This window comes from Salvelinus sp. IW2-2015, unplaced genomic scaffold (assembly GCF_002910315.2).
Source record: "Salvelinus sp. IW2-2015 unplaced genomic scaffold, ASM291031v2 Un_scaffold3108, whole genome shotgun sequence".
Classification (NCBI taxonomy): domain Eukaryota; kingdom Metazoa; phylum Chordata; class Actinopteri; order Salmoniformes; family Salmonidae; genus Salvelinus; species Salvelinus sp. IW2-2015.
The window spans coordinates 157,565-170,065 of NW_019944398.1; the positions used below are offsets into that span (position 1 = coordinate 157,565).

The 12,501-nt window shown below is 46.0% G+C and overlaps 1 protein-coding gene across 1 annotated transcript; it reads left to right on the forward strand.

Moving 5' to 3' along the window:
- The first annotated feature begins 1,238 nt into the window (after window positions 1–1,238).
- Window positions 1,239–11,945, forward strand: LOC112075363 (ras-associated and pleckstrin homology domains-containing protein 1-like). The gene is made up of 3 exons (XM_024142375.1): window positions 1,239–1,829; window positions 11,608–11,722; window positions 11,917–11,945. Exons 1-3 carry the CDS (start codon window positions 1,278–1,280, stop codon window positions 11,943–11,945), a joined length of 696 nt encoding a protein of 231 aa, XP_023998143.1. The 5' UTR covers window positions 1,239–1,277.
- Window positions 11,946–12,501: the final 556 nt, after the last annotated feature.

Below are 12,501 nucleotides of genomic sequence, written 5' to 3' on the forward strand. Positions count from 1 at the left end.
CTCTCATGAGGACCACCACAGGAAAGGAAGACCCAGTGTTACCTCTGCTGCAGAAGATAAATTCACTAGAGTTAACTGCACCTCAGATAGCAGCCCAAATAAATGCTTCACAGAGTTCAAGTAACAGACACATCTCAACATCAACTGTTCAGAAGAGACTGAATGAATCAGGCCTTCATGGTCAAATTGCTGCAAAAAAAACACAACTACAGGACAARAATAAGAAGAGACTTGCTTGGGCCAATAAACACCAGCAATGGACATTAGACCGGTGGAAATCTGTCCTTTGGTCTGATGAGTCCAAATTTCAGATTTTTGGTTCCAACCGCCGTGTCTTTGTGAGACGCAGAGTAGGTGAACGGATGATCTCCACATGTGTGGTTCCCARCGTGAAACATGGAGGAGTAGGTGTTATGGTGTGGGGGTGCTTTGCTGGTGACACTGTCTGTGATTTTATTTAAAATTCAAGGCACACTTAACTAGCATGGCTACCAAAGCATTCTGCAGCGATACGCCATCCCATCTGGTTTGCGCTTAGTGGGACTATCATTTGTTTTTCAACAGGACAATGACCCAAAACACACCTCCAGGCTGTGTAAGAGCTGTTTGACCAATGASAGTGCTGCATCAGATGACCAGGCCTCCACAATCACCCGACCTCAACCCAATTGAGATGAGTTAGGATGAATTGGACCACAGAGTGAAGGAAAAGCAGCCAACAAGGGCTCAGCATATGTGGGAACTCCTTGAAGACTGTTGGAAAAGCATTCCTCATGAAGCTGGTTGAGAGTGTGCAAAGCTCTCAAGGCAAAGGGTTGGCTACTTTTGAAGAATCTCAAAATATAAAATATTTTTTGATTTGTTTAACACTTTTTTTGTATTATGTCATAGTTCTGAAGTCTTCACTATTATTCTACAATGTAGAAAATAGTAAATAATAAAGAAACCTTTGAATGAGTAGGTGTGTCCAAACTTTTGACTGGTCCTGTATGTGCACAGTCAGAAGTTTGTACACACACCTACTATGTGTAATGTATGTATGTGTTTATTAAAGCCTAGGGGGACCATGTGTCAGGGACGACATCAGCTGTGGAGTCCCCCAGGGGTCCATTCCTGGTCCTATTACGTTCTCCCTTTGCATGCTACCACGAGGCAAAATCATTAGAGAAAATCTGTAGCTGTTGTCGTTCTGAACAAGACCAATGACTGTGTTTTGATTTCCTCCTCTTCCAGAGGCTCTCAACCAGGGTGGAGACAATGTAGACCTGGATTCCCTGATGGCAGACCTGTGTTCCATAGAGCAGGAGCTAACCACCATCGGCAAGCCAAACGCCAAGCTCCGCCAAAAACCCACCGCCGGGCGCAGCAGCAGTGCCAAGGGGCACGGTGGAGCTGGAGGTAGTGGAGGAGGCACCTCCAGCAGCGGTGACAGTACCTCCTCCAGTACCCGGGCCTCACCGGCCTCTACGGTGGCAGCTCGCCACGGGCGCCCCATGGCTTCCAACCTGTCCCTGGATGATATCACGGCCCAGCTGGAGCAGGCGTCTCTCAGTATGGACGAGGCTGCTAGACAGAGCTCCCACTCCCTGGCCAGCGCCTCTTCCAGCTCCACCATGAGGAGGCCCGCCTCCCACCACCACACACACCGCCGGACAGGCTCGGTGGGGACGGTCAGCGAACACGAGGCCCTGTCTTTCTCCCTCTCGTCTCGGTCGTCGGTGAACTCTGCGTCGGCCAGCAGCATGGATTCTCTGGATAGGCCCTCGGAACAGGACGGGGTCACGCCTACACAACAGGGACCCAATCAGGGCCCTCCGGGCAACACCGAGGTAGGCTGCACACGCCCTAAATCTCATCCATACACACTAAATAAGTACTGACCTGAATTTACAGGTTGACCTCACTGCTTTTCTATCTAGTGATACATTTACAGGTTGACCTCACTGCTTTTCTATCTAGTGATACATTTACAGGTTTACCTCACTGCTTTACGGCTCGAAGGACCATGACAGAAATGAAGCTACTTTAACTACACTAGTGGTATAGGGTTATGAAGTAGGTGTCAGGTTGTTTATGGATGAAGTAGCTTGACAACAATTGAATGCGGCTGTTAGATTAACTAATTTCCCTTTGGGGATTAATATGGTACACCTCCATCTCACATGTCGCCGTGTGGAGAGTGTGTGAGCACTGCAGGGGAAAGGAGATGCCACACTAGCTATGTTTCCATTCAATAAAATATGCAGATTTTCCCACGAGAGATGTTTCCTTCAAATTGTACTTTTTGTTGGATAAAAGGCTGTTCGTGATGATGTAATAATGAAAACCACTTTTGCGCTTACTAAATAAAACAACATACAGCACCAGTCAAAAGTTTGGACTCACCTTCTCATTCAAGGTTTTTTTTACATTTATTTTTTACTCTTTTCTACATTGTAGAATAATAGTGAAAACATCACAACTATGAAATAACACATATGGAATAATGTAGTTACCAAAAAAGTGTTAAACAAATATATTTTAGATTAGATTCTTCGAAGTAGCCACCCTTTGCCTTGATGACAGCTTTGCACACTCTTGGCATTCTCTCAACCAGCTTCATGAGGAATGCTTTCCCAACAGTCTTCAAGGAGTTCCCATATGCTGAGCACTTGTTGGCTTATTTTCCTTCACTCTCATCCCAAACCATCTCTATTGGGTTGAGGTCGGGTGATTGTTTAAGCCAGGTCATCTGATGCAGCACTCCATTACTCTCCTTAGTCAAGTAGCTCTTACACAGCCTGGAGGTGTGTTGGGTCATTGTTCTGTTGAAAAATAAATGATAGTCCCACTAAGCTCAAACCAGATGGGTTGGCGTATCGTTGCAGAATGCTGTGGTAGCCATGCTGGTTAAGTGTGCCTTGAATTCTAAATAAATCACAGACAGTGACACCAGCAAAGCACCACCACACCACCTCCTCCATGTTTCACGGTGGTAACRACACATGTGGAGATCATTCGTTCACCTACTCTGCGTCTCACAAAGACACGGCGGTTGGAACCAAAACTCTCAAATTTGGGCTCATCAGACCAAAAGACAGATTTCCACCGGTCTAATGTCTTCTGCTTATTGGTGTCCTTTGCTTATTGGTGTCCTTTAGTAGTGGTTTCTTTGCAGCAATTCGACCATGAAGACCTGTCTCCTCTGAACAGTTGCTGTTGAGATGTCTGTTACTTGAACTCTGAAGCATTTATTTGGGCTGCAATCTGAGGTGCAGTTAACTCTAATGAGCTCTGGGTCTTCCTTTCCTGTGGCGGTCCTCATGAGAGCCAGTTTCATCATCGATCTTGATGATTTTTGCGACTGCACTTGAAGAAACTTTCAAAGTTATTGAAATGTACCGTATTGACTGACCTTCATGTCTTAAAGTAATGATGGACTGTTATTTCTCTTTGCTTATTTGAGCTGTTCTTGCCATAATATGGACTTGGTCTTTTACCAAATAGGGCTATCTTCTGTATACCACCCCTAACTTGTCACAACACAACTGATTGGCTCAAATGCATTAAGGAGGAAAGAAATTCCACAAATGTACTTTTAAGAAGGCGCACCTGTTAATTTAAATGCATTCCAGATGACTACCTCATGAAGCTGGTTGAGAGAATGCCAAGAGTGTGCAAAGCTGTCATCAAGGCAAAGGGTGGTTACTTTGAAGAATCTCAAATATAAAACACTTTATTTGGTTACTACATGATTCCATATGTGTTATTTCATAGGTTTGATGTCTTCACTYTTATTCTACAATGTAGAAAATAGTYAAAAAATWAAGAAAAACCCTGGAATGAGTAGYTGTTCTAAAACTTTTGACTGGCACTGTAAGTTCAATATGTTTCCATTGCATTTTTAACGCCCAATCAGGTTTCAGGTTTTTTCGCATGTTCTCTAGACAAAATTTGCTGATAAAGTTATATGATTCTAGGTTTATATGATGAGATGGATGAGAGCAAGATCATTTGTATTTGTAAATTGGCAGCTAAGCACCGATCTCAATGTCACTAGCGAACAAATTTAAGACCCTCAATATTTATTGTTAAGGAGCATCAAGCTCATCACCGTGCACTTCCACCACCCTGTGAAGTTCATCATCATTTATTTCATATGTAGCCTAATAAACTACATGCTTTCCTGAGTCGTAGTGGGAGGACCACACAACATGTCATCTCAAATTTACCTCGACATGATCAACAATTGTGCAAGAAATCATTTCCACCACAATTTGTCGAAACATTTTTTTTAAAGACATAAAAATCCAGAGACTTTTCTTTCTCYCAATTTAATTTCAATTCAAGGGGCTTTATTGACATGGGAAACATATGTTTACATTGCCAAAGGAAGTGAAATGGATAATAAARAAAAGTGAAATAAACAATAAAAATGAACAGTAAACATTACACTCACAGAAGTTCCAAAAGAATAAAGACATTTCAAATGTCATATTATATATATACAGTGTTGTAACAATGTGCAAATAGTTAAAGTACAAAAGGGAAGATAAATATTTACAATATATTTACATATTTACTGTGTTTCTGCACAGTAAGGGATTTATTTTTCTCCATCCATTCCTCCATCAGGGAGGGATGGAGAGGGCTCCAAATGTGCAGATTAAACTGGGTTCACTGATTTGAAGCTGCCAGACTGACTGCCAGACTGACTGACTGCCAGACTGACTGACTGCCAGACTGACTGACTGACTGCCAGACTGACTGACTGCCAGACTGACTGACTGCCAGACTGACTGCCAGAGAGAGAATGCATCCAAAATGGCACCCCATTCCCTATATAGCTCTCTATTGTCGACCAGAGCACCATGTAGGGAATGTTGTGCCATACAGTGTACTATATAGGGAATAGGGGGCCATGCAGTGCACTATATAGGGAATAGGGGGCCATACAGTGCACTATATAGGGAATAGGGGGGCCATACAGTGTAACTATATAGGGAATGGGGGCCATGCAGTGTACTATATAGGGAATAGGGGGCCATGCAGTGTACTATATAGGGAATAGGGGCCATGCAGTGTATCTATATAGGGAATAGGGGCCATGCAGTGTACTATATAGGGAATAGGGGGCCATGCAGTGTACTATATAGGGATAGGGGCCATGCAGTGTACTATATAGGGAATAGGGGGCCATGCAGTGTACTATATAGGGAATAGGGGGCCATGCAGTGTACTATTAGGGAATAGGGGCCATGCAGTGCACTATATAGGGAATAGGGGGCCATGTAGTGTACTATATAGGGAACAGGGGGCCATGTAGTGCACTATATAGGGAATAGGGGGCCATGCAAGTGTACTATATAGGGAATAGGCCATGTAGTGTACTATATAGGGAGCAGGGGGCCATTTAGGACACAGAGAGAGAGCTGTAAAACTGCTGAGAGGGAATGATTGTTTAATTTTCCAAAGTTTAGGGATCAGCAGTTCGTTTAGCTCCTCCTGCTTTAGTGACTGGGTCGTTTATAAAGGGCTGTCTGTCTAATCTTTAGTAATCTCACCCAAATGTAATATTTAATCTACGACAGAAAAATATTTAGAATAAATATGGTCTAGTCTATGTAGAGAGTGTGATTCTCTGAACAGAGATGGTCTTGTCTAGTAGAGAGTGTGATCTCTGAACAGAGATGGTCTAGTCTGTGTAGAGAGTGTGATTCTCTGAACAGAGATGGTCTAGTCTGTGTAGAGAGTGTGATTCTCTGAACAGAGATGGTCTAGTCTGTGTAGAGAGTGTGATTCTCTGAACAGAGATGGTCTTGTCTATGTAGAGAGTGTGATTCTCTGAACAGAGATGGTCTAGTCTGTGTAGAGAGTGTGATTCTCTGAACAGAGATGGTCTAGTCTGTGTAGAGAGTGTGATTCTCTGAACAGAGATGGTCTAGTCTGTGTAGAGAGTGTGATTCTCTGAACAGAGATGGTCTAGTCTGTGTAGAGAGTGTGATTCTCTGAACAGAGATGGTCTAGTCTGTGTAGAGAGTGTGATTCTCTGAACAGAGATGGTCTGGTCTATGTAGAGGTGATTCTCTGAACAGAGATGTTCAGTCTATGTAGAGAGTGTGATTCTCCTGAACAGAGATGTCTAGTCTATGTAGAGAGTGTGATTCTCTGAACAGAGAAAGTGTTTTAAAGGAGAAGTCTGCAGGAAGTCTCCCGCTTCACCAACTCTCACATTTAACTTCTCTGCTCTACGGATCCCTTTTACGGGATCACTTTCCTAAACAACCGCTAGAATTGCAGAGCGCCAAATGCATAAATATTACTAAAAATATTTATAATCATGCAATCACAAGTGAAATATACCAAAACACAGCTTAGCTTGTTGTTAATCCACCTATCGTGTCAGATTTTGAAAATATACTTTACAGCGAAAGAAATCAAGCATTTGGTGAGTGTAGCTTTCAATGCTATAAGCTTAGCCTTATATTAGCTTGGTTAGCTTGGTCACGAAAGTAAGAAAGCAATAAAATTAATCGCTTACCTTTGATAATCTTCAGTGGCCATGTGCTGAATGACAGGGACAGTGGAGGGACAGTGGAGTGGCCATGTGCTGAATACAGGGACAGTGAGTGGCCATGTGCTGAATACAGGGACAGTGAGTGGCATGTACTGAATGCAGGGACAGTGGAGTGGTCATGTACTGAATGCAGGGACAGTGGAGTGGCCATGTACTGAATGCAGGGACAGTGGAGTGGCCATGTACTGAATGCAGGGACAGTGGAGTGGCCATGTACTGAATGCAGGGACAGTGGGTGGCCATGTACTGATGCAGGACAGTGAGGGGCCATGTACTGAATGCAGGGAAGTGGAGTGGCCATGTACTGAATGCAGGGACCAGTGGAGTGGCCATGTACTGAATGCAGGGACAGTGGAGTGGCCATGTACTGAATGCAGGGACAGTGGAGTGGCCATGTGCTGAATACAGGGACAGTGGAGTGGTCATGTGCTGAATGCAGGGACAGTGGAGTGGCCATGTACTGAATGCAGGGACAGTGGAGTGGCCATGTACTGAATACAGGGACAGTGGAGTGGTCATGTGCTGAATGCAGGGACAGTGGAGTGGCCAGTGTGCTGAATACAGGGACAGTGGAGTGGCCATGTGCTGAATACAGGGACAGTGGAGTGGCCATGTGCTGAATACAGGACAGTGGAGTGGCCATGTGGACAGTGGAGTGGCCATGTGGACAGTGGAGTGGCCATGTGGACAGTGGAGTGGCCATGTGCTGAATGCAGGGACAGTGGAGTGGCCATGCAGTGGAGTGGCCATGTGGACGTGGAGTGGCCATGTGGACAGTGGAGTGGACGTGGAGGTGTGGACAGTGGAGTGGCATGTGGCAGTGGGTGGCCATGTGAATACAGGGACAGTGGAGTGGTCATGTGTTGAATGCAGGGACAGTGGAGTGGCCATGTGCTGAAATGCAGGGACAGTGGAGTGGCCATGTGCTGAATACAGGGACAGTGGAGTGGTCATGTACTGAATACAGGGACAGTGGAGTGGTCATGTACTGAATGCAGGGACAGTGGAGTGGCATGTGCTGAATACAGGGACAGTGGAGTGGCCATGTGTTGAATACAGGGACAGTGGAGTGGCCATGGTCTGAATACAGGGACAGTGGAGTGGCCATGGTGGACAGTGGAGTGGCCATGTGGACAGTGGAGTGGCCATGTGCTGAATACAGGGACAGTGGAGTGGCCATGTACTGAATGCAGGGACAGTGGAGTGGTCATGTACTGAATACAGGGACAGTGGAGTGGCCATGTGCTGATACAGGACAGTGGAGTGGCATGGGACAGTGGAGTGGCCATGTGGACAGTGGAGTGGCCATGTACTGAATACAGGGACAGTGGAGTGGCCATGTGCTGAATACAGGGACAGTGGAGTGGCCATGTGGACAGTGGAGGTGGCCATGTACTGAATACAGGGACAGTGGAGTGGCCATGTACTGAATACAGGACAGTGGAGTGGCCATGTACTGAAGCAGGACAGTGGAGTGGCATGTGGACAGTGGGTGGCCATGTGGACAGTGGAGTGGCCATGTGCTGAATACAGGGACAGTGGAGTGGCCATGTGCTGAATGCAGGGACAGTGGAGTGGCCATGTGGACAGTGGAGTGGCCATGTGGACAGTGGATGGCCATGTACTGAATACAGGGACAGTGGAGTGGCCCATGTGTTGAATACAGGGACAGTGGAGTGGCCATGTGGACAGTGGAGTGGCCATGTACTGAATACAGGGACAGTGGAGTGGCCATGTGTTGAATACAGGGACAGTGGAGTGGCCATGTGCTGAATACAGGGACAGTGGAGTGGCCATGTGTTGAATGCAGGGACAGTGGAGTGTGGGCCATGTGGACAGTGGAGTGGCATGTGGACAGTGGAGTGGCTGTGACAGTGGAGTGGCCATGTGGACAGTGGAGTGGCCATGTGGACAGTGGAGTGGCCATGTGCTGAATAAGGGACAGTGAGTGGCCATGTGGAACAAGTGAGTGGCATGTACTGAATACAGGGACAGTGGAGTGGCCATGTACTGATGCAGGGACAGTGGAGTGGTCATGTACTGAATACAGGGACAGTGGAGTGGTCATGTGCTGAATACAGGGACAGTGGAGTGGCCATGTGGAAGTGGAGTGGCCATGTACTGAATGCAGGGGACAGTGGAGTGGCCATGTGCTGAATACAGGGACAGTGGAGTGGCCATGTGCTGAAATGCAGAACAGTGGAGTGTGGTCATGTACTGAATACAGGGACAGTGGAGTGGTCATGTGCTGAATACAGGGACAGTGGAGTGGCCATGTGCTGAATACAGGACAGTGGAGTGGCCATGTACTGAATACAGGGACAGTGGAGGGCCATGTGCTGAATACAGGGACAGTGTGGAGTGGCCATGTACTGAATGCAGGGACAGGTGAGTTGGTCATGTGCTGAATACAGGGACAGTGGAGTGGCCATGTGGACAGTGGAGTGGCCATGTACTGAATACAGGGACAGTGGAGTGGCCATGTACTGAATGCAGGGACAGTGGAAGTGGTCATGGCTGATAACAGGGACAGTGGAGTGGCCATGTGGACAGTGGAGTGGCCATGTGGACAGTGGAGTGGCCATGTGGACAGTGGAGTGGCATGTGGAACAGTTGGAGTGGCCATGTGGACAGTGGAGTGGCCATGTGGACAGTGGAGTGCCATGTGGACAGTGGAGTGGCCATGTGGACAGTGGAGTGGCTGTCAGTGTCGTGCTGAATACAGGGACAGTGGAGTGGCCATGTACTGAATGCAGGGACAGTGGAGTGGTCATGTGCTGAATACAGGGACAGTGGAGTGGCCATGTGGACAGTGGAGTGGCCATGTGGACAGTGGAAGTGGCCAGGTGGACAGTGGAGTGGCCATGTGGGACAGTGGAGTGGCCATGTGCTGAATACAGGGACATGGGGAGTGGCCATGTACTGAATGCAGGGACAGTGGAGTGGTCATGTACTGAAGGCAGGACAGTGGAGTGGTCATGTATGAATCAGGACAGTGGAGTGGCATGTACTGAATACAGGACAGTGGAGTGGCCATGTGCTGAATGCAGGGACAGTGGAGTGGCCATGTGTTGATTGCAGGGACAGTGGAGTGGCCATGTGTTGAATGCAGGGCCAGTGGAGTGGCCATGTGTTGAATGCAGGGACAGTGGAGTGGCCAATGTGCTGAATGCAGGGACAGGGAGTGGCATGTGCTGAATACGGGACAGTGGAGTGGCCATGTGCTGAATACAGGGACAGTGGAGTGGCCATGTGCTGAATACAGGGACAGTGGAGTGGCCCTGTGCTGAATACAGGGACAGTGGAGGTGGCCATGTGCTGAATACAGGGACAGTGGAGTGGGTTCAAATGTGCTGGAAGTAAGGGACAGTGGAGTGGCCATGTGCCCTGCCATACAAGGGACAGTGGAGTGGTCATGTGCTGAATACAGGGACAGTGGAGTGGCCATGTACTGAATGCAGGGACAGTGGAGATATTCCTGTAAAATTTGGAAATAAATGCACCTCTTGAATGTTGAGTTATTTGACAATGGTAAGTGTCATAGAAACTGCAGAATTTGATCTTTCCGATACGATGTAGAGATCACGATGTTTTACCTGCATGTGACTCTGAAGGAGGATTTGATACAGTGACGCTCCTTTCCATGAAGAGATGGGGAGCATCTTGTAAATCTGACCGCTGATATTGTTGTCATCAGACTATCGTCAATTTAATCTTGTCTTTAGGCTGTCTTTTATTATGTGTGATTTAGTTTAGTTTCCCCCCTCGCTCATCAACTTGGATCGAGTCGAAGGATATTATTGGCGTGATTCTAAAGGCCTACTGCAACACGTTTTTAGTTTCTCTTACAATACATGTGATTAGTAATAGAGATATATATGTTAAATAAAACAGTCACGTAACAGATTCATTTTTACAAATTAAAACGTGAAAAAGAACGGTATCAAACCCGCAAGGCGCACGGTCAAATGATTKACATGAGCACCAACGCTGCCATGACACGCTCATCATTACACTATTGTTGTTCTGAKTTCAGATCATCCTCTTCCTCCTCGTCGTGTTGTTGCCAGAGAATRTCTATACCATAAACCGATCTCAAATGTTGCTTTAGAGAATTTTGGCAGTACTCACAACCGCAGATGACGTGTAACCGTGCCAACCTAGGACATCTGGCTTCTTCCCCCTGCGYGGATCGTCTGAGACCAGCCATCCGGGACACCTGATGAAACTGGCTTTGCACAACCGAATCTCAGGGAAGCTCATATGCCTCCTCATCGTCCAGGATCTAGATAATACTCAGCCTAGTAGTATTATTTATTTCAGGAGAAGTGTGATGCGTAAAGGTCTATAGTTGTTGAAGCCAATTACAACAATGTTGACAAACATATTGAGCAAACCGTTGTTTTGTTCTCCGCMGTTGCCATCACTCGTTACTGTAGCTACTATTTAACAAACTATCAATCCACAATGGACTAGAAAGAGAATATTCCGTGCCACTCAGCCAAATTGGAGTTGATTACAACGCAAAGACCTGTCAATAACAGAACTGGGAGAAAATGGCATGCAGTATCAAGCCATGGAATGGGTTGATTGGCCAAGCCATCGTCACACTTACAATGCATTTATTCATCAAAACTCTGCCCCTTTCGTACCACCAGCTGTTGCACTCGTAATTTCCACAGTGAAAATAGTAAAAAGTGTTTGACACGTCTCTGGATCTGTAGCGCTAAGATTTACCATTTGCGTTAGAGCGCCAAGATTACAATTGTTGAGTTTTTGATTTGTTAATATAGAGCTCTGGGTCTCTTGCTGTATGACAACAGATTGAGTTAAATTAACAAATGGCACACTGGTATTTTATTCCACTACTGTGTTACAATGATTCTGATCTACTTCTTTCTGATCCTTCTGCTTTTTTATCTTAGATCACATTTTTCTATGCTTTCACAACTGATATCAAATGCACAATTTGTTCATTGCCAATCACTGATTTCACTAATGTTTCTTGTCTCTTCTTCTTCTCTCTCTCTCTCTCTCCGTTCTGCGCCAAGCACTCCTATCTGGACAGGGAAACCTCCCTGATTCTGAAAAATATAGCCGGAAAACCCTCTCACTTGCTGACCAAGGTGACTCTCTTTCTCCTTCGCTTGTCTCTTCGTCCTGCATGCAATCAAGCTATTCTCTCATCGGTGGCTTTTTAACCACACCCTTCATGCAACAATGAACCCCTCTCCCTCTCGTGGTGTCATATCCTCTGGTTGTTAATAGACAGTGTTTATTTTCTATAGGTTAAGATAGTTCTATACACTAGTATTTCCTAGAAGTTCCTAAACTTTTTTCTCTTGGGGTCCCCCTTCCAGCATTGGTGAACATCCCGCCTGACCCCTGACCCCCGCACCACGTCTTTTTCTATGGGCACAAGCACCGTTCGTGACACAAACTGTTCACGTTCATCGTGTTGGCGGAGGTTTAAAGCTTATTTCCTGCAATTCTACACAATTTTGTCATGGGGCGCAAAGAACATTTTTTAAAGCTAATTTTCTTGCGATTTTTATACATGTTGCCATGTCTAATGTTTATTCATGTATTCAACTATCTATGGGCTTAACTTCTAACAAGTTATAAATATCTCTCTAAGGTCTGTAATGACTGACATGACAAGAGGAACTGATGTCATACCTCATTTAGAAATGTGCACCTTGTGCATTCTACTATTATACCTGTCAGGAAGTAGGTTTTTAAAGCCGGATTGAGTTCCTTTAAAACCCCTTTGGGAGGAGGACCCCCTGCTATAGAGCAGGATTATAATAGCGTATCTAGACTAGTCATCATGTGAAGGTGTAATGATGACTTCTACAGACCATGAGCTGTACTAGTTCCTCCAGACAGTACTAGTTCCTCCAGACGGTACTAGTTCCTCCAGACGGTACTAGTTCCTCCTAGAC

Bases quoted from the DNA above. Each gene is read 5' to 3' on its own strand.
- LOC112075363 (XM_024142375.1), top strand. From the start codon at position 1,278: ATGGCAGACCTGTGTTCCATAGAGCAGGAGCTAACCACCATCGGCAAG. The intron at 1,830-11,607 runs GTAGGCTGCACA...TTCTGCGCCAAG, and splicing joins GCCCTCCGGGCAACACCGAG to CACTCCTATCTGGACAGGGA. The intron at 11,723-11,916 runs GCAATCAAGCTA...TCCCCCTTCCAG, and splicing joins CTTGTCTCTTCGTCCTGCAT to CATTGGTGAACATCCCGCCT.